The sequence below is a fragment of the Chinchilla lanigera genome, unplaced genomic scaffold, assembly GCF_000276665.1.
Source record: "Chinchilla lanigera isolate Chin_1 unplaced genomic scaffold, ChiLan1.0 scaffold00052, whole genome shotgun sequence".
NCBI lineage: Eukaryota > Metazoa > Chordata > Mammalia > Rodentia > Chinchillidae > Chinchilla > Chinchilla lanigera.
The window spans coordinates 2,144,890-2,167,612 of NW_004955453.1; the positions used below are offsets into that span (position 1 = coordinate 2,144,890).

At 41.4% G+C, this 22,723-nt stretch overlaps 1 protein-coding gene across 1 annotated transcript in view; it reads right to left on the bottom strand.

The window, feature by feature from the left end:
* Nucleotides 1-13,714, bottom strand: part of Spp2 (secreted phosphoprotein 2, 24kDa) — a 27,998-nt gene extending 14,284 nt beyond the window's left edge. The window contains exons 1-4 of the mRNA XM_005395331.2: nt 13,526-13,714; nt 13,308-13,432; nt 3,950-4,072; nt 2,654-2,761 (exon numbers count right to left, since the gene is read on the bottom strand). Coding sequence (XP_005395388.1) covers nt 2,654-2,761; nt 3,950-4,072; nt 13,308-13,432; nt 13,526-13,592 — 423 coding nt within the window. The 5' untranslated portion in view covers nt 13,593-13,714. The remainder of the gene's footprint in view (nt 1-2,653; nt 2,762-3,949; nt 4,073-13,307; nt 13,433-13,525) is intronic.
* Between the last annotated feature and the right edge of the window lie 9,009 nt (nt 13,715-22,723).

Genomic DNA, 22,723 nt, shown 5'->3' on the forward strand with positions numbered 1-22,723 from the left:
GGATGCTTGCCATGACCTAAGGCACAGTGGTACTCACCTCCAGCCTACCTATGTACTTCTCCCCCAGATTTTGCTTATTCCAATCCTAATAGATTTCTGTATATTTCAACCCAAGCTCTGTCCATTTCCATCCATTTCAATCCAACTTCTGTCCATTTCTTTTGCATGTGATTTCTCTCCTCCACACCACACTGGTCCTCTTCTTCTGACTTCCATCCACCCTCTGATGCTTGGGTCAGATGCCTGCTTCTCAGAGCAGATATCTCCCCATCATCCAGATACTCATTCCTCTGGCTCCGTGGCCCCAAGTGCTTGTGTTATTGATGGAGTAACTTCTGCCTAACTAACACCCACCCACACTAGTCTATTACATGCTACAGGACTACCCCTATGTTTGTCTATTTCCTCACGGACTCTGCTCCCCACCATAAATCACTGAAAAACCACACTAGCAAATTTCTAGTAAAAGATAAGTGCAGTCCTTGTCATTTCTAAGTTAGCTGTGTATGAGTGTATCATCAGGAAGCATGAGTGTGTAACAGAGTTAGGAAAGGAGGTACCTGGTACTTATCCCAGCACCGAGAAGGGAGAATGCTTAAACTACAGCTCAGTGCTGCAAGCTCAGAAATCACCTGCAGATTGTTGGCCCTCAAAAGTCACCAGTGTGAATGAGAACAACCAAGAAGATTGTGCCAACTTAATTCTTTTTTCCCTCTGCATCGAGAAGACTCTCCCTGCAATAGTGTTATAGCTTGTATTTCTCTGTCTCCCTGAAGCCTCATGTGCTCATAGATGGAGCTTTTCAGAGGTGGCTGGATCGAAGGCATGTTATACTGGATTAAGGGTATATAATTGGATTAGTCCACTGATTGAATTAGTGTGGTTCCAAGTGTGCCTGGATGAATTTAGTGAAGACAGAAGCCCCATTTTGGGTGTGAATGGCACCAGCAAATTGGCTTGTAGCTTGGATGGACTATAAAGGGAAAGGCAAGCTCAATGCTTGCTGCTTCCTGCCTGCCCTGCCATGGACTGTTTCTCCTTTGCGATGCCCCTCTGCCACGCCACCCTGCTTTGGAGCCAGCCGATTACGGACTGAAACCTTTACAGACTGTGAGCTTGTGGGTGTTAGGTATTTTGTCCCAACAAGGACAAAGTAACTAAGATGAGTAGGGTTCCTCAGTCGTGAGTTCCATGACTCCCTTATTCTACGATGGACTTCCTTAGCAAACATGTAAGGATGGTGATGAGAATAACGTGAAGATGCTAACTTTTATGTGTAATGCTCGGAGTTGAAATTTTATACTCTTTTACCATAATTTTCAGCACAGAATTAAGTTTTGGAAAGTTGGATAAAAATAAAAGATGTAGAGAAAAGTGATAGACAGGTTCAGCTGTATAATAGTGGGAAAAAAATTGAAATACCTGTCAAGACTATTATCCAGCAGTGAATGAACAAATAATGAAACTGTGATATTTTTATCTCTAGTTTAGAGTTAAGAATCTTCATCATCACACTGTATTCTTGAGCATTTCTTCCCTAACTTTCTTGTATTCATTCAACAAGTATTTACTGGACATTTACCTTGTGTAAACATTGTCCTAGGCTGGCAAAACAACAAACATTTCCTGCTTTCAGGAGACATGCCGGCTCTTAAGGAAAGCAGTCAATAAATAGGTAAATAAATAAATATATAATATGGTTATTTCAAGTCAGAATTTATATTATTCATTTTATAATATTTTTGAAAATCATTTCTGATATAATTAGAGAAAAAGAATTCTGCCATTCAGGGAGCACTTATCATGAGCCAGACACTACAGCTGGTGTTTCATTTCCATGAACTTACTTGATTCTCTCAACAACCTCTAAGTGGCCTTTATTACTAGCATTTAGCAGACACAAAGCTGCAGATAATGAAGGTTAAATGAAGGTTAAGGATGCAGACACACTGCAGACCTAGGAAATAGTGTTGAACACAACAACAAGAAAAACTCCCTTCTTCATTCCACTAATGTACAGATTTAGATCTAAAACGTCAATGATTTGCTCATTGTTACTTTAAAATCATATCCCAAATCTCAGAAAGGAGATGGGCAAGAATAAAAGTATGTATACACAAGGGAGCACTACCCTGCCACAAAGAAGGACAGATTTGAGTCATTTGCAGGAGAATGGATGCACCTCGAGACTGTGTCCTTAAATGAAACAAACCAGATGCAGACACTTCAGTGCATAGTTTCTCCTATATGAGAAAGCCAATATATATATACAGAGCAAGATAAAAGGTAGCTACTGGGAAATAGGGTGATAGCTCTTTTGCAAAAGGGATGAGGACCAAGAGCTGGAGGGAGAGGGAGGGGAAGGGGAGGGGATGAAAACAGCAGTAAGGTGTGTTATGTGCATGGACCAACTCCGCACAATGAATGCAACATTCGTTATGCACTGCAAACGTGTACGAAAAAAGAACAGGCTGGAAGAAGCCGGAGACGCAAACAGGGAGACCGTGGGTGCCCGAGGGAGAGTCCCCTGTATAAGCAGTCACGCCTACCCAAGCTTGGGTGACGAGCCAGTCACCCTGGTCAGCCCTCTGCTTTGCACAGAGCCGCACAGTGCCTAAGGGGTGCAGTCTGGAAGGAGGTGAAGCCCCCATACCTCCTCGCTGCTGTTGGACTCGGACGTGTCGGACCAGCGGCAGTGAGCCCGCACTTGCTGCACCTGCTCGCCCGACATCCGCACGGTGCTTCTGCAGGCTGCAGTTTGCTGGAAGAGACAAGGCCTGAGTTACTTCTCCAGCCCCGGCAGCGGGGGCCAGTGTCTGCGCCAAATGGTGGGCAATGCTCGGGGCTGAAGAAAATAATGCTGAAAGGGAGAATTCACAGAGGCACTTAAGTTGTCCAAAATGAAAACTTTCTAAGACCTACTCAGAAACAAATGAAACATTTAAATATGTCTGAGGTACCCGATATATTACAAGTCTCCGGGAAACACCTACATGGCCTCTTTCGTGAGCACTGCTTTGGACGGCCTGGAGTGCATTCTCATTTGAACAACAACAGAGGATAAGGAGCTCACAGGCCTCTGCCCTCAGATTTCCCTAGGAGCAGAGGCTTGCCACCTTTTGGTTGGGGTCCTTGGTAAAGCGCAGTCATACTGAAAATGTCATGAGATAAATAACAGTCCTGTTGGAAGTGGTAAGAGCTTGAGAAGCCGTGCAAGTGAGTGGGGACCCAGGGAAAGCAAGTTCGGGAGGGAGGACATTGCCCGCTCAGAGGAGGTTTCCACCCACAGGGGCTGACTGCAGGTTGAATCCCACTCTGGTCTCAGGGATTCTGTAATGAACGTGCTGTGTGCCTGACTCCTGGAATCTGAAGGAAGAGGGGCCACAGAGTGTGCAGGGGTCACTACACAGCGCATGCCCCGTGCCAAGAAAACAGTTGCGTTGTACATTCTCTCAGAACGAAATTGAAGTGTCTGGATTTCCCTCTGGCGTTGGCCTCTTTGTACTCACTTTACCTGATACAAATTCATCCCCATTTTATTACAATTACTATTTTAGTTTCCTTTTTATTAGTATATGTCTGTAATCCCTAATAATTACACTCATCTTGGGAAACTGGTACACATCTGTACTGCATCTTAATCATCGTTACTTCCCCTTATCGCCGCCCTCCCATCTCCCCCATCCCCAGACTCTCTTCATCCTCATTTTAGCAGGAAACTGAGGCACCAAGGGTTAAAGAATTTCCCTGGATCCCTCAGGACTACACATTCCACAGCTCAAGAGCTCATGTCCTCAATCACTATCACCGCTAGGGACACTGCGAGGACCCAGTGGTGTGGCCAGGTGACAGCCAGGCAGTGGCCAAGCTCTTTCAGCTGGGGCTCAGGGAGGAGCAATGCCCCTTCTGTGTTAGTTTCTGGGCCCAGGTCCTTTTCCGCCACACTCACCACGTAGTAGCCCCTCTGGAAGGCACATGCAGATGGGTCTTCTCCGGAGTCTGTCAGGCACATGGTTTCCCGAACGCTGAACTCTAAACTCATGAGCACACTGTCCTCATCCAGAGCATTCACCTTCACAGAAACAAAGTGATGCAAAAACAAATGTGACATATGCATTTCTGAAGTTCATAGAGCTAGACGTGGTTTTTTCTGCCCAATCAAAAGACATTTACAGAATCATCCACTGTGAAGCTGAACATTCCTTGCTTTCATGCCTCCGATCTGAAGCCCAGAGAGGAAAAGTGACAGATTTCCTCATACAATTTATTCTACTGACAAAAATGAAACCAAACTGTAGGCTAGCTTCCGAAGATTTCCATCGATTACTGATCTTCAGGATTCAAGAGTTCCTCACTGAAAACTTGCCTACTCGCTAAGCTTTATTGGAAGTGCAACATTAATATTTGCTGCACTCTTGCTTCCATCCATGAGCTGGTACAGAGTGGAAAGTAATTTGAGTCACCTAACATGTATTTCCTGACTGAAGTCTAACAAGGCAGTACTCTGCCTTCCTATTTTGGCTCTCAGATGTGAACAGCTATGCCTTTTATGGCTTATTCACTGACAGAGCTTTTGCATTTTGGAGCTTTTTGTGGGTAAATTTGGCCCCCAAGCCTTGCGCTGAAGAGCTGCCCAGCATTCTGAAAGTCAAACAACTACGATGTATGTGCTTTATGGAGAAAATACAACATATTGTTAGACAAACTTCGTTTAGGTAGGAATTATCATGGCCTTGGCAGTGGGTTCGATGTTAATGAATTTATAGCATCTATTGAACTAGGCATCCGCAAACAGGAACTAACAAAAAATATAGGGTTGTGTATTAACAGGTCACCAAAAGTGTTATAACCCAGGACCTCCAAGAAATTAACCTTGTATTTCCCTAGGGGCAATGATTCGGTATTTGCAAATTCAGTGTTTATGGCAATTTTATAAAACATACTTTCCACCAAGAGCAAGAATCAACTGTATGGGTTTTTCAGTACTTAGGCAACAAGCACCTCTCTGCTGTATAGCGTCACCCAACCCTGGCTTGGGTGTAAGCAGTTCTCATGATGGAATAAATTCCTATGACTTTCTGTTTCTCTCCACCAAGAGTGGATACTGGGGGCACTGTCCAAACTTCCTGATAAACCTGTGCCATTCTGATAACAAAGAAATGTTGTGATTCTCTGAGAACTTGGAACAACAGCACAGCCATGACAGTAGGGACAAAGTTACCACTTTAGGAAAGTACAAGGAAAACCCTCCAGAAGAAGGAAACTATATCCTGAGACTTGAAGGGTGGGAGGGAACCACTGTCACACACGGAAAGCAGAGCCAGTGCTCTGGAACAAACCAAGCCCAACCCATGGGGTGGAGTAGCATGAACAAGGGTTGATCCGTTCACCATGATGTCGGAGAGATGGGCCATGGATGGTCCCGCAGCCCAGGGGTGGGGGTTTACAGAGAAAAGACCCAACCAGGGCTTTTTCCATCCCAGTCTTTTTGGCAAATGCTCACTTGGTCATACTTAGTATTTTCTCCTGAACAGAAGACCTTTCTCAACCGGGCTGAGAGTTCTCCAAGTCTTTCTGTTCCATCGCCCTTCTAATTATAAATTCCACCTTCAAATCATTTCTCTCTTCACTCATCTTGCTATAGGTTGCTGAGAGAAGAAACGGCACACCTGGTGTGCTTTGCTGCTCAGTTTATCACTCTTAAACTGTGCTTTTCTCCAACACCCTCACAAACGGCTGTGATTCAGTCAAAGGCTTTGTGACTGTACAACCAGGGCGATTTTTACTGTGGCTTCTCTCAGTTTGTTCCTTACATCTGTGTGAGACCTCTTCAGAAAGGCATTTACTATTCATATTTCTGCCAACATTTTGCTTACAAACTTCTCAATAAACCCAAAGAAGGTTTAGGCTCTCTCAAGAGTTCTTATCTACTTTCCATTCATGGGAATCTAGGCATGTTCTAAGATTATTCTCCAAATTCTTCTATGCTCTATCCACTACCCAGTTCCCAAGCAGCTTCTGCGTTTTAAGGTACTTATTATAAGAACAGCCCTACATTTTAGTACCAACTTTCTGTCTTACTACATTTAATACTTTTACTCGAAAATATCTGAGACTGGAACAAGGTTTATTTTTCTTGCCCTTCTGGAGGCTGAGAAGTCCAAGATTGAAGACTGAATTAGATGAGGGACTTCTTGCTGTATAATAGCATGGAAGAAAACATCCTACGGCAAAAGAATACAAGACGGGGCAGGTGCCAAACTCATAGTTTTATCAGGAATCCACTTTTGCAGTAATCTATGATGATAGAGCACCCATGACCTGATCACTTGTTAGCAAGATCTTACCTCTCACCACTTGCATGGAGTTATTCTAGCATGTGGACTTTGGAGAACACACTCAGATACATCAGTGTGTACACACACACACACATACACACACACACACACAGCCAGTTATGCTTCTCTGGAAAACCCTCACTAATATAGTGATCGTTAGGTTTTTCAAATGAATCCCTTATTAGTGGACAAAGAGGAAAGATCAGAAATAGCTACCTATGCATAATTGAGAAAAACAAAAAATGCAAAGAGAATAAAATGTAAAAATGGACAGCAAATAGGCATGGACACAAAAAATCCTCACATCCCATCTTCACCTTGAGATGTATCCTGAGAACAATGTTCCCCCCATCCTCCTGCCCCCACCTTGGGGATCAGCCACTAACACTGCTGCCCTTATCTGAGTGAGTCCCCAAGCATAAGCCAAAATAAACTTCTTTTCTTTATAAATTACTCAGTCTCAAGTTTTCTGTCATAGCATCAGAAAATGGACTGCTAAATTTTGAACATGTCCTCTAAAAGTTTGTATATATTGGAAATTTGGTCCAGTGCAGTGGTATTGGAGTGTAAGAGCTCTTTGAGCTGATTTGATAATGAGGGCTTTACCATCCTGAGTAGATTAATCCCTTCATGAGTTAATAGCCAGTCATTGGAGTGGCTTTGTCATAAAAATGAACTCTGTCTGGCATGTTTATTCTCTTCTGCTACATGATGCCTTATACCATATTGTGAGTCAACAAAAAGTCCTTCACTAGAAGTAGGGTAGATGCTGCCACCATGCTCTTGGATTTCTCAGTCTGCAGAATTGTGAGATAAATAGCCTATTTTCTTTATAAATCATCATGTCTCATGTATTTCATTATAGCAACAAATATGGACTAGCACATGACCTAAGACAACTGCCTATATGAGTTCCATGCCAGCATTTTACTAGTCTTGACCTCCTCCCATCTACCTAACTCTGCCCAGCAAATAAAGAGATTGCAATAGACTGAATGCAATAGACTTAATTTATATATTAAAAGCCCAATCCTAGTATGATGGCATTTGGAGGTGGGGTCTTCAGGAGGTGATTACATCTTGAGGATGGAACCCTCATGAATGGGATTAGTGGCCCTATTATAGGAAGAGGGCCAGAGATCTCTTTGTGCCATGTGAGGATATGAAAAGAAGTGGCCTTCTACAACCTAAAAGATGGATCTCACCAGAACCTGGCATTCTCACTCTCTGATCTGGAGCTTCTTGCTGGATAAAGCACCAGCCTCCAGAGCTATGAGAAACAAATTCTACTTGTTTATAGGTCACCCAGTCTGCAGCACATTGTTTCTGACTAAGACAGAGATGTCTGTTTAAAGTCTCTCCAAGGGATACCTATTGCCCTAACTCTTCAAGGTCTTGACTTATAAGTCCCAGCTCACCCCAATCTCTCTGACCTCACTCCATCACTATCCTTCTCTATCTGGTTAACAGGGTGCTAGTTATCCTTTATTTTAAGTCCTTTTGTCCTTTGGGATTTTCTTAGTGGCTTTCCTCTGCACTCCCCTAGCCTCCCTTCACAGGTCTTCCCATGGCTGAAACAGCTTATCATTCCAATGAATCTTAGCTCAAACATGACATCCTCAGTGAAGGTTTTCACCTCATCTGATTGCTGCCCCAGCCTAAGCACCTCCATCTGTCAACCCATTTTACCTTATACTTTTCACTTACCACCTCCTACAATGAACTTTTCATTCACTTATTTTTTGCCATCTCTGTGATAGTTGGAATGGACTGTCAACTTGATTGCTTTGATAGCTGCCCAGGAAATTACTAAAGCGTAATTATGAGTATGTCTATGTGGGTTATGGAGGTGTAATCTTCGGTACTATATCAGCTTCCCTGCCACCATGAAGTGAGCACCTTGTTCCACCATGATGTTTCTGCCTTGTTGATCATGGAATGAAACCTATGAAACTGTGACTCAGATAAACCTCTCCTCCTTTAAACTGTAGTGTCAGGCATTGTATCCCGCTAATGGGAAAGCTGACTAATACAGAATGGCACCAAGAGCATGCTCATTGCTGTGACTGTACCTGACTATATAAGTGCTTCAGAAGCCTTTGGAACTGGTTTCCAGGAAGAGTTTGGAGAAGTAGGCAAGAGAAACCCTAGAATGCTTTAAGCAGAGACTAATGGGAAATTCTGGTCAGATCTCAGAAGACTAGAATGCTGATAGAAATGTGGACAGTAAAGTCCAGGCTTATAAGATTTCAGATGGGAACAAGAGCTCTATTGAGAATTGGGCCACAGACCATGGGTGCTACATTCTGGCAAAGAACTTGTCTACATTTTCCCCATGTCCCATAAAACTTTACATGAGACTCACTGATAGTAGACTACTTAGTCAGGCAAAAGAAATTTTAAGGCACCCCCATATTCAGGCTGTATTGTAGCTGCTACTGGCTGCTTTTAGTCATATTTACAATGTAAATCAGGAGCAAAAAGCAGAGCATAAAGATTTGAAAAACATAAATTTTGGCCAAAAGAAATATGTAAAGTTGGGGCCAAAAGAGATGTGGTATCTGATAAGTTTAGCACCATTAAAAGGAAACCAAGTACTTTGTATAGGAATAAAAAGAAAGATGATGTTTAGGTATATTAGAAATCAGCAAGACCCAGCCCATCACAGGTTGAAGGGTGTAGAACTGTAAGCCTTCCATTTCACCACGGAGCTACTGGGACACCTTCCAAAGAAAGGCCATCTAGAGATCTGGCTCCCCAGGATTCATTTCACCATGCTCAGCCACTCAGGGACTGATGCAGCTATGATACAAAAAAACCGGCTACTGCTCAAGCTGGCAGTAGACATTAGTATCAACCACATAATACTACTTTATCAGGTAGACAGAATGCAAGAGTTTTGGGATATGGGGGCTTCTACCCAGATTTCAAAGAAAGACCTGAAAGGCCAGGCAGTGAGCCAAGCAGAGGACAATGTATGAAGTTGTAGAAATGAAGCCACAGTACAGTAGAGACCCTCGGAAGCTGGAAATGCCAGTAACATTAATGTCTGCTGAGGAGATCCACAGGCCATGCTCAGAGCCAGCCCAAGACAGAGACTATGTGGGCAGCAATTGGCAAGGCCATAGGGGTAGGGATACCCAAGCCCTATGGAGCTTGCATTTCATCATCATTTGCCTAGATGCCAGACATAGAGCTGTAGGACTTAATGTTTGCCCAGCTGGATTTTGGTTTTGTTCTGGTTCCATTCTTTTCTTTTTTATTTTATGGGGAAAAAAAATTTTCAAAACAAAATAATAGGAGAATAACAATAGTTACTATACTGTGTATTGTTATCTTCAAAATAGTTACTCAAGAGTACAAGATAAGGCATGAAAACTTGTCCAAATGATATTAGCACAAAGTTTCTTTTCAATGAACTAAGAGAAACTAGTAGTATAACTGTCTTACCTGTATTATTTTTTTTCCTTTTCCCTTCCTTCCTTTCTCCTTCCCCCACCCCAGTTCATTTTTCCTTTCGAACATTGTCTTCCCATTTCACAACTTCTATTGTACATTTTGGACCTTGTTTATTCCTTCAGCTTCTCACACCACGGAGACAATACAATGTTTACACATGTGAGTGATTTATTTCACTTATGAGTATGGTCTCAAGTTGTACCCATTTACCTATAAAAGTCTAAAGTTTATCTTTCTCTATGGCTGAGTAGTACTCCATTGGATAAAAAGACCATTTTTTTAATCCATTCCTCCTGATAGGTATTTGGATTGTTTCTAAGATCTAGCTATTATTAATTGTGCTGCTATAAAAATGAGTGCATATATATTGGTTCCATTTTTTTCTATCCTCCTAGTCCTACCTTATGAAATGTGGGTGTTTACCCGGTACCATTGACTATACAGAATATAACACTTGCTTTTGATTTTTACAGCAGTTCACAGCTAAGAGTTTGCCTTGAGACTTTAGACTTGGACTTTTGGGTAATACAGGAACTGTTTAGGGCATTAGTAAATTTAAAATTTTTAAATAGGGCAGTTATATCATGCTAGACAGAATTAGGATCATGTGTCTATTTATAGATTAAGTATGCTTTAAGGAAATATTTTTGGGTGTCAAGTTGACAAGGGGTGGAATGTGACAGTTAAGCTGAATTGTCAAATTAAATGGCTTGAGAGTCATCCGGGGGATTTGTGAAGCACGTTTTTTTAGTATGTTTGGGTCAGTCACGAAGTCATGACTTTGGGTACTGTATTTGGTCCCTGGCCTTTCCCCTCTGGTAGTGTTCCCCTGCTCTGCTTCCTGTCTGTCTTTTCTTTGTCCACTTGTGTCCACTGGGTGAACAATCTGGGTAAACTTTATATCAAGATTTCAGTAAGGAGACCATCACTGCTGTAGTCATGTCACCTCCCCTTTTTTCATCCTTTTTAAAACTTGGAATCTAAAAAGTAGAAACTTGAAATCAAGTGTGATGGTACTTGATTCAAGACTTTTGGTAAAACCCCATAGTTAATCACCCTCATTTCACATTAGAATGACCAGGATAGCCTCTGAGAATACAAACACCAACACTGACGATGGGGATTTAGTCATCCATCCCTCCTGGACATCCAGAATATCTAAAGTTCTTAGCTGATGCTAATGTGAACCCCAAGTCAAGGATGACCAGACTTCAAGAGTAAACTCAGGGATAAAATAGAAGTGTCTGACCTTTTCTCTAAGTCTACTGGACTCTACCCCAAAATACACATGAATAAACCACTTATTTCCTGCTCATGCATTTCTAGAAGTAAAATTATACAGTCAAAGGTTTAAAATATTTGCTAATTTTAATGCTGAATGTGCTTGAAAATACACTCAATAAATATTTCTAAATTTGTTCTTAAAGATAATTTTACCAAAATGCTGTAGAATTCTATACAGCAGTGATTGGGATGTCTTTCTCGCCTTGTCATTCTTCCTTTTCACCTCATTGCTTTAATTCTGATATTTTTTTTCTTTTTGGGTATTAATGTGATCAAGCGTGTTTTCCAAATTGTTCTTAATTCTTCTGTGCATGGTTCGTGCCCTCAGTGCCAGTAACCTGTCCCCTCAGCTCTCTCCTAAGGGCTTTGCTTCTCAGCAGATCTCCATGTCTATTGGGGAAGAGAGTCTAGGTGTATGTAGGGCCATCCACAGGGTGTGTATAAAAGATATGATTAACATAAAGCAAAACGCAAAACACTTCTCAGAGGAAAGACCAAAGGAGGCTGATCCTCTTAGACTGGACGAAATCACTGAAGAACAGAGCCTGGCGAACGTCACTTGACAGATGATTTTGAGTAATTAGAAGAGGCTGGAAAGAGGCAAAAACTGGCAGGCCTCCAGGTGGGACAGCAGCATACTTGAAGCAGCGAGGCATGTCTTACTTATGTACCCATAAGGATTACTCACTTTATCAGTAAGGGTGCTCAGTTTTAGATGCATGGGTATGGCCTCAGGTTTAAGTGACTATATTACAATGGTCCACATGCCAGAATGTGTCCTGGGTAGCTATGCTGTGTACTATCTCATGCCCCTAGGCCAGATTTCCTTGGTGTCCTTAATCAGTTTTCTCAGGGTCTTTTCTCATGCTCTTATTCATTTAATTTTTGTTCTGTAGTGAGCAATGGCTAAATTGCAAACAAAGTTAAGCTATATGTGCGAAAACTTGGCAAAAAGGCATAAATTCCACAACACTACAAGAAGACATCATTAAATATCATTTGAAAGATTTGAAAGACAATGGAAGCAGTACAGAAGGAAAAGTACTATTCATTCTGATCCTGTAATCTTCCAGGAACAGTTCATTCTCTGCCTGGGCAACTAACCAAACTGACCTCGCCGTATGTTCCTACCAGAACATCCAGGTCTAAGCAATACCATTTCCTGATCACGTCCCAGGAAAGGTGCCCAACTAAAGCATAACCCATAGAAATATGACCAATTAGAAAAAGCAACCAAGTCAATTCAATCGATTTGCTCAGATTTGAGAAAACAGACATAGAACCCATTTCTGCAGAAGAAGGTCAAGATAAATATGTTATATTTAGAGAGCAGAGCTAGGAAAGCATGAATCATGCTGTACATAGTACCTGGGGGGATAAGCCAAGTGTGAGCTGAGGAAGGACCCCAAAGAGACAGGAAAATGGAGCAGGATGCAGAGAGAGCAACAGGGGCAGAGAGAGAGAACCGGTAGCTGGTCCCCTTTCTTATTGCCAGGCAGCCTGCTTCTCCCTTCTCATTCCCAGGCCAAGTAACTTTACAGAACCTCCCACACCTCTCACCTTAACCTGAATTCTTGAGGGTATTTCTGTTCCTGCCTCCTGTGAGCCCCATTAAGGTGATAACAAGGCAGGGAAATCATTTGTGGAACAAGAAGGAGAGAGAGAAGTGCTGCCTCATTTTCTCATTTCCTCTAAAGGATGATTCTACAGTTCCCCCACGCCTTTCACAAATTCAATCATCGGAAGCTCAAAACGTTCCTCTCTCCCTAGTTCTCCAGGCTATCAGGAAATAGAATATTACCAAACTGACAAAGGAGGGTGGAGTTCTTTGACTCAAAAGCTGGAATTTATTTCCTCTAAGTAGTCAGAGCAGAGCTGCTGAATTGGAAAGGAGGCTCATTGCCAATAAATGAGCAGTTCTTAATAAAACACCACCGGAGGAGCCATGAGGATTTCAGGTCCAGAGGCAGAATGCGGAGAAAGAGAAGCCAAGGTCAGAGGGAAGGACACTGCAGAAGAGTCCAACATCCAAAGTAACTGGGAGAGTCTCAGAACAAGAATCATAATTAAATCCTTTCTCTGTCCAAAAGAACACACTGGTGTGAAAGAGCAGGCTTAATGTTATCTTTTTAAACTAGAAAAAATAAAAATGAGGGATCTACCCAACAAATGGACTGAAGACAAACAGTACAAAGAAGAGTAGAAGAGGCCTTTTCGTCCACTTACTCTTTTTAATGAGCTCCTGAACGCCCGAAACAGATATGGACTCAGTGACTGAGAGTTCACTTTTGCCACGGAGGCACTGAGGGCTTCTTGTAGAGCAGAAGGGTCATAGTCAAACACAGGGAAACCTGGACACAAGCACATGGTCACAGGAGATGAGACATCTGGCTAGGGTAGTGGTATATCTGAAGAGCAGGAGACCCTGTTGTTGGGTTCCTTACCTGAGCAAGGCCTGTAGTGCATTCCAAGGGCAAATATGATCAATATCTTCATCACTCTCTCCTCCATTGTAGGAAGAATAATTTTAATTCAGAGCCTCAGAGACTGTCTCTTTAGGGTGACAGTTCTCTCTGAGAACAGCTGAATTAATCAAATATGATCTAGTTGCTCTCTCTGATTTGTGCAGTCTGCAACTTAAACAGAAAGAATTGATCCTGGGGTCAATATTTACTGCTGACTTTTCCTATGGAAAAGTTCCAATTTCAGGTCACTTCTGAAGTTTAGACTTTGCTGAGGGACTTTAGCCCATAGCAAAAGACATCAAGAGGTTCAGGGCTCCACGTGTGCTGTTTATTTTCTCTATTTGCAATTTCATTCTTTCGGGGGACGGCATGTTCAACAAAACAGCTACCTTTCAGTTTTTGCTTATTCCACCCTTCTCATAGTACTCTCAGTAGACTATTTCTGAAAATCAGATGGGAATTTTGAGATGTGTTTTGGAAATTATTATTTCAAAAAAGAGAATTTTACAGGGGCTTTAAACATTCCAAGCAAAGCACAGGTGAAGTAAGAAACTGTGACACAATTCTGTTCACCAGTGTTCCTGCCGGTGGACAACTTTGCACACCGCCAGGATCTGCAGGTGTCTACACACTCATGATTCTTGTGCAGTATACAAACCCAAGGTAGGTTGTGAATTATTAGAAAGAGAAATGTTCTATGGGAAACATGGTGTGTGCTGCATATAGGTTATTGTGTGACTATTCATCACATCAACACATCAGACTGTGCTGTGGCTCAGAAAGCCCAGCCCTGGAATCTCGGCTCTGCTATGTACTCACTAGTGTGTCCTTGGTCACAGTACTCAACACCTCTGCAACTCCACCTCTCCATCTGTAAGATGGACATAAATGGATTGATGTCAGAGTTATGTGACAAAAGAGAACTAACAAGATGAATGGAGGGAAGAAGAAAGATCTGTTTAAGGAATTGGCTTTGGAGGCCTGGGAAGAGCTGCTGGCTGGTCCAAAGGCCAGCTGCTGGCAGAATCCCTTCCTGCTGGCCAGGCTTTTTCTGCTCAGGCCTTCAGCATGATGAATAAGCCCCGCTCCATACACACACAATGGAATCATCTGCTTTACTCAAACTCTATTGATTAAAATTTAGAATAACGTTTCTCAAAATGTTTCTCAAAATGTCCAGGTACCAAGAAATGTGTCTAGCCACTATGACATATCAAATGAGAGCTGATAACAAGCCCTGGGCATACGACTTGGAAACTGTGTTGGTCAGCTTTTCACCACGGAACCAAATAACTGAGACACACAACTTAAAGGGAGGGTTTATTTTTGCTCATGGTTCCAGAGGATTCAGTCCATGGCTAGCTGGTTCCAAGGCAGAAATGCCATGATGGAGGTGCATGGTGGAAGAAGGTGCTCACTTCATGATGGCCAGGAGGCAGAGCAAAGGAAGTGCCAGACAGGAAAGGGCAAGGAATCAGATATCGTATCCAAGGTGACACTTCCCTGACCCAGCTAGACACACTCAGAAGTGTGCTCTACTAATCCCATGCATGGCTCTGAGGCCAATCAGGTTAACGATGCAGGTTAACTGACACAGCAAATGAATGGCTCAGTAAACAGAACTGCCAGTAAGAATTAAAAAAAAATACTTTTGAGTATATGCTATGTGTGAGGGAACAGATCTAGAGAATATTTTGATTGGATTAGTACTCTAGCTCACCTTGTGTATAAAAAGCAAATATATGCACCAGCCAAAGAGGCCTCAATCCCTGTGGGAATTCAGACAGACCCTGACAAAGATTGGGGGATGGGTCATTGGCAGGAATTCATGAGTCTCTGGGAACTCAAGAGTCTTTTTCATCTCAGCCTTGATGGTTGCAAAGTCATCCAACAGGAGAGAAGGTAACTTTGCCAAGAAAAAGAACAGAAAGGGAAAGACAGGGAAGGGAACCATCGCATTTGCTAAAAGATGCAGTATGGTGTCACAGCATTCCCCAGGAGCAGGCCAGCAAGCAGGAAGAGACCTAAATATAGCAGGGTGTGATCCAGGAATGGCTATGGTATCAAACTTAAATTGTCACTGCACATGTAAGCAACCTTAGTCATCAAAATCCAGCCGTGGTTTTGCCTGTTTCCAGTGTCACTGCCCTGTGATACATCCTTTGGCCAAGCAAAATCATGTTTCTGATGATTTCTCTTACTCACCGAACCATGAAGATCCCTTGAATACTCACTGCCTTGACTCAAAGGTGTTCTCTCTACAAATTATTCATCAGCACCTTGGCACAAAGATGTGTTTAGAATCCCGGGACAACTTGAGTGTCTAAGTGCACATTGTTCACTCAACTACAGCTCCAGGCCAGCACTTTGTGACTGCTCTCCACCGCCTCACAGACCACCCTTCCTCTCTTACCAGATTCTAGTGCTCCTGGGTCCTTGGTCATCCAAGTGTCCCTGGAGCTGGCAGTCCCCAAAGGGCTCATGTGTTGAAGGCTTGATGCTCAGCTTTGCACAACTGAAAGGTGGTGGGAACCTTTAAAAGGTAGCCCTCGTGGGGCGTTTTAGGTCACTGCAACTTCCTCAAAAGAGATTGGAGGTCCCAGGCTCTTCCCTGGACTCTCTCCTCATTTGATCGTGAGGTGAACAGTCTGTTCCACTACACCCTGCCAGCATAGTATACTGTGCCACACAGGCCCAGAGCCCACAAGGCAGGCCAGCCTTCAACAGAAATCTTCAAAACTGTGAGAGAAATAAACCTTTCCTCTTTAAAATTGGACTATCTCAGGTATTTTGTTATAGTAATGAAAGCTGATGAACATAGACTCCAAATAACTTTCACCGCAGGCTTTTGTATTTATCGTTTCCTCTGACAATAAAAATGGTGTTCTTTTCATTGTTCCCAGAGTCAGCTGATCACCAGTATTCAAGTCACAGCCTAAACAGCACCTCCTCGGAGAGACGCTTGGGCCAGCCTCCTGCCTCCACTTCCTTCCCCTAGCCTCTCCCCACGTGCTCTCTGCTTCCCGCTTCCTTGCATTTATCACATGTGCATAGACACCTTACTATTCATTTGTGATTGTCTTTCTTCTGGAGTAGACTACAAGCTCTGTGAACTAGGGACTGTGATTCTCTGCTCTGTGTCCCTGAGACACTCAAAGGAGAATTCGAGGAAGTACTTGTTGAATGAGTGAGTGAGAGAATCCACTTGGTATCTCAGAACTTTATTCTAAGTCTTTCCGTTTGAAGCAGGCACTAATTTCTATCATGTAACAGGTACCCTGGACAGTGTGCTAGGAGGTGGTGACCACTGAAATTTGTAATGCTATTGCTTTTGACCTGATCTGAACTCAATTCCATTAGTCTTCCAGATTTAACTAATGGAACCATGTGGCTGCAAACTCCATGGCCTCGTTAAATGAACAGTAGTAATAAAAATAATTGTAAAAGAGTAGGGGAGATTAAAGAGACAACAATAAAATACTGTTGCCAGCACAGGGTTATTGATTTTGTTTGCAGCTTGCTGGTGTGGGAACAGATTTCCACATCGCTCAGATTCTCTTGGCTACAATTATAGGTTAACACCAGGCATGCAGGGCAGGCACTGATTGGTGCTAAAAAGCAGTGATTTAAAAAGGCCTCTGCAGAGTTCTGTCATGTGTAGTAAAGCTACAAGATTAAACATAAGCCATCCATTGAAATGCAGGCCACAGTGATTTCCTTTGCTATTTCTTCTCCAGTCTACAGAAATGTGAACGGCATTAATTCCACCAATTTTCTTCTGTTCCAGCAAAAATCATTTAGGTATTAAAAATTATGTGGTAGTAAGTGAAAAGTGCTGTATACCTTTTCAATGTAGTCCCTGGATATTTATTTAAATTAGTCACAGAAAGTTTAACGACAGGAATTGGGAGCATACTGAATTAAGATGAGTGAGTGCCCTGGTATGGGCTAGAATCACTGTGGTCATCTTTATCATTTCTTTTGGGATTCTTTATTCCATTTTTGTCATATCTGCAATAATATTATTGAAAAAAATCACTAACTTTGAAGCAAACATGAACCAAATCTTCATCTGATCCATAAACCACAGATTTTGTAGCTGCTTTCCAATTCTTTAGCATGATCTCTAAACCTCGGATTGCCGCTGTCAAGATTTGCCTTGATGGCCTAGAGTCATGCCCTTTCTATGTTCTGGAAATGTTAATGTCACTGTTGTGCTTATTCCTATAAGAGAGGTCGTGTTTATCTATAGAGCAGAGCAGTGCAGAGCAGGAGCTACACTGGGAGGATATGAAAAGACTCATTCTCTAGCCCCTCCCACAATCAGTGCACCAAGAACCTAGACAGACCTAGATGCCTGCATTTTACAAGCTCCCATGGAAATCGGAGACACAATGACTGAAAGCCATGGTTCTGAACCAGGGTAACTTTGCCCATCAGGGCATTTGGAAATGTCATAGACACTTCCAATAGTCACATCTACAGCGCAGGATGTGACCATCGTGTTGCGGGTAGAAGCCAGAGGTGCTTCCAGGTATCCAACTGTACACAGGATAGCCCCATGACAAAGAGTCACCTGCTCAAAACATCACTGAAGAAGAAACTCCAAAGAGTGGCCTAATTTCTCCAAAACTCATGAATGTAAATGTGTGTTACAGGCAAACAAAGAAAATCATGGTTCTGAATTCTTAGAGGAAGAAAAAGGAAGTAGATTTCTTCACTCTGGACCTCTCAGCTCCAGACATGCTATTGTACACAGTGAATCCTAACAAAATTCCTGGAAGCCCTTACTTACTGCATAACTGGAGGGGCTAAAACACACCAGGTGTCTTCCTGATGATTGTTAAGGCACATTACCATAACAAAAAGATGTTTAAGTCATATTGTTACCAGCAAGATTTGAGGAGGTTGGACTAGAGAGGCAGTGGGGGCCTCACTTTGGCTTGATGAGGTCCTTGATGCCTTGTCACAGAGAAGCATTTTAGGACACACTGGGATGAAGAAATGAAGTTGCTTTTTATAGTGGGCCTGAGGTGAGCCAGGGTCTCTCTGATCACTGTAACAGCTCTGGTCTTGCAAGATGGCTGTGCAAGAAATTCTTATTGCTTGACAGGGTGATTTGGCTTGCAAAGCAGAGTGATTTGGTTTCCCTGAGATGATAGTGTCTGCTTGGGGTAGTCTCCATTTTGTGGAGATTCTGCTGGAATCTAGGGTGACCATAGATTTAGGACAATGACTGGAGACTCCCGGGAGTGGTCGAAGGTTCCTGTAAATCTCTATCCTTGGTGTCTTCAGTCTTAAAGGTGGATGAAATAGCTTATGTAAATTCTAGGCTAATCAATCCTATTTTGCCAACTTTTAGACAGGATAGATACTCTCTCTATGCTTCACATACCGATATGCAGAACTAAGCAAGTATCTGACCCATGGTTTTACAGTAATAAAAGAAATAAATAAAAGTGAAGGTCCAGTTTTGTTCTGCTTTTAATTATCTCTTGAGTGTCTGAAGGCTCAAGTGAAGAGTCATTATCTTTGTTTGTTTATTTGTTTTAGCAAAAGCAAATGTAAAGTCCCTAACAGCCTCAGAGGAAAGCACAAACCATGCTTCTATTAACAGGCTAAAGGTCCAGGAGTTTGCCCTCTCTCTGTATAGAGGTCTCTGTCTCAAAACAATGAAATCAGCAAAGTAAAAGGAAAGATTGGTTTAAATCAACTCCATCTTCACTTGACCAAAAATTCAATACCAGTTTAAATATGACAGAACTTTATTTCTCTCATTAGAAAAAAAAAGAAAGTACAAAGATAAGCAGGCTGCTGCTCATGTGGCAGCCCCGCCATTATCAGGGACCTAGACTCCTTCAAGATCTCATTCTTGTCCAAAATGGAGTCCAAAATGACTACCAGTGCTCCAGTCATCGCACTCTATTCTGTGCAGCTTGACAAAAAAGGACAAAGAGGTGGAGCCTCATTCCTTTAGAGAGTCTTTCCAATATTAATGCTATTTTCTCACTGGCCAAAATTAAGTCACAAAGCTAACCTACGGTGACGGAGGCTGGGACATGTAATCTGTTTAACAGGGGAATACCTGTTGGGCTAGTAAGAAATAATTGTTGCCAACTTGAGTTGCAGAAAGTAGAAGGTTTGTATTGTGCAGCAGAGCAATGAAAGGGGATTTCCAGAGAGACAGGCATGCAGGAGGCTAGAAGGCAGTGCTTAAATGCATTGTCCTGAATGAAAGCCAAATTAAGAGCCCCATCAAATAATACCAAGAAGATATTTCTATTTCTTGTAGAGTCTTTGAGTTGAATTTCAGATAGTACAGAGAAAGCAAATTTTAAAGATGAAACATAGTTATTTTCAGGAAAATTAGACTTTTTTTTTCAAGAAACAATTATCAGGAAAAACTTAATAATACTGTGGTCACAAACAGCCCCCAAATTTCAGTAGCTGGCCAGGGATGTAGCTCAGCGGCATAAGCGCTTACCTGGCAAGACTGAGGTCATGAGTTCAATTCCTGGTACCAAAAAATAAAAATTTCAGTAGCTGAAAACAATAAACTTGTATGTTTTGCTATGCTACATGTACACCATAAGTTAAAAAAGAGGCTCTGCTCATCACAGTCCCCAAATGGTCCATAATAATGGATCACCCGTCTTGTTTATATTATTAATATTATTGATGTGGTAAGTAACAGCCAGTGGGAGATCTACTCTCTTAACAGCTTGTAGGTCTGCAGTACAATAATGTTAATTATAGCAACAACAGTATATTGCAGATCTTTAGAACCTTCTCATCTGCATGACAAAAACTCTGTACCCATTAAACAGAAGCTCTGCTTTTCCTCTTCCTCACCTCAGTCCATTATAACCACCATTCCACATCTTGCTTCTATGAGTTTGATTACTTTAGGTACCTCAGATTAGTAGAACCAGGCAGTAATTGTCATTCTGTGACTGACTTATTTAACAACACAATTTGCTCAAAATTCCTCTGTATTCTAGCCCATGGTGGGATTTTTTTATGTCTGAATACTCTTCCACTAAAGTGTATGCAATCACTTTCCCCCCACTCATCCATTGGTGGATTTCCTAGCTACTGTGAACAGTGTTGCAGAGAACATGGAATGCAAATATCTCTTCATAAACCTGATTTCAACTCTTCGGCTAAATTCCCAGAAGTGGGATTGCTGGACCATAAGGTAATTCTGATTTTAAGCTTTTGGGAAACCTCCACACTTTTTCCATAGCGGCTGCCCCAGTTTCCATTCCTACGAACAATGTTCATGGGTTTCAATTTCCATAAGTTCTCACCTACACTTTTGTATTTTCTAGTTTGGGAAGGTGGCTGTCCCACCAAATATGAGGTGATATCTTATTCTGATTTGCATTTTCCTGATGATTAGTGATACTGAGTGCCTTTTCATATGCCTGTTGGTCATTTGTATATCTTCTTTGGAGAAATGTCTGTGCAAGTCTTTTGCCCATTTTAAAGTTAGGTTATCTGAGTCTTTCTTCTGCAGAGTTGTAACCGTTCTTTCTGTATTTTAGATATCAACCTGTTATCAGATTTACAGTTGATAAATGTTCCCTTGTATTCTACAGGCTGCCTTTCCATTTTCTTGATCATTTCTCTGACTGTGCAGAATATTTTATAATTTAATTTAGTCTTGCTTGCCTATTTTTGCGTGTCATTTCTTCTCATTTGGTGTCATTGAAGATAACAGTATGTAGTGTAGCAATCATTGCTAATTCCTATCATTTTGCTTAGAGGTCATGTATCATTTTTGTTGCTTTTGTGTCATTTTGTTTTTGTCTTCATTGTTGTTGTTTTGTCAATTTTTTTCCCCTTTAAAATTAAAAAAAGAAAAAAAGAAACGAGTGTCATGAGCTAGTCCCCTATTTTCTTCAAGGAGTTATAATTTCAGGTCTTAACTTTATATGTTTAATCCAATTTGAGTTTATTTCTATGTGTGATATAAAGGTAAGGTTCATTTACTTGTTACTGTCTTTGATTGTTTGATCAATCTTACATTCTTATGTCTAATGGACTGAGCAAATTTGTTGAAGATAACAGTATGTAATTTAGCAACCACTGTAAATTTGTATCATTTTGTCTGAAGGTCATGTATTACTTTTGTTGTTTTGTGTTGTTCTGATTTTGTCTTCACTGTTGTTTTGTCAGTTGTTTTTTTTTTTTTTTTTTTAAGAAAAAAGGTAAGGTCCAATGTAGTTCTTATGCATGTGGATATCTAGTTTTCCCAACACCATTTGTTGAAGAGACTATTTTTCCTTGTCCTACACCCTTGTCAAAACCAAGTGGGCCTTTTTTGCATGGATTCGTTGCTATATTCTGTATTCTGCTTCACTGTCTTGTATGTCTGTCTTTATACCAGAAGTACTATTTTGGTAAACGTAGCTTTGTGATCAAGAACTGTGAGACCCCAGATTTGTTTCCCCTTCCTCAAGATTAATTTGATTATTTATGGTCTTCTGCAGTTCCATATAAGTTGTAGAACTGTTTTTCTAACTTTTGTAAAAATATTACTGGGATTCTGACAGAGATTGTACTGCATCTGTGGATCACTTTGGGTAGCATGAAAATTTTTGCAACATTAATTCTTTTAATCTATGAACATAAAGAATCTTTCCATTTATGTCTTCATCCTTTATTTTCATTCCACAATGTTTTGTAAGTGTCAGTGGATATGTCTTTCAACTACTTAGGTTTATTCTCAAGTTTTATTTTTCTTGACAGTAGTGTAAATGAAACCGAGTTCTTAATTTATTTTTCAGATTGCATTTTGTAAGTTTATAGAAACAGAGATGATTTTTGTATATTGATTTTATTTCATGCAATACGGACAGTTTGTTGTTGTAGAGTCTTGAAGCATTTCTACATACACAGTTATCTGTGAGCAGGACAACAACTTTTTTCTCTTCTATTTGGTTGTGTTTGTTTCTTGCCTATCACGCCGGGTAGGATGTCAGGTAACAGTGGAAATGATGAGTGGAAATGATGAAAGCAGATGCCATGGCCCTGTGCTTACCCTTAGAAGAAGAGCTTTCAATTTTTCATCATCTAGATATAGCATTTTCATATACAGCCTTTATTATTTTAAGATAATTTCCATATATTCCTAGCTGGTTGAGTGTTTTTATCATAATAAGGTATTAAATT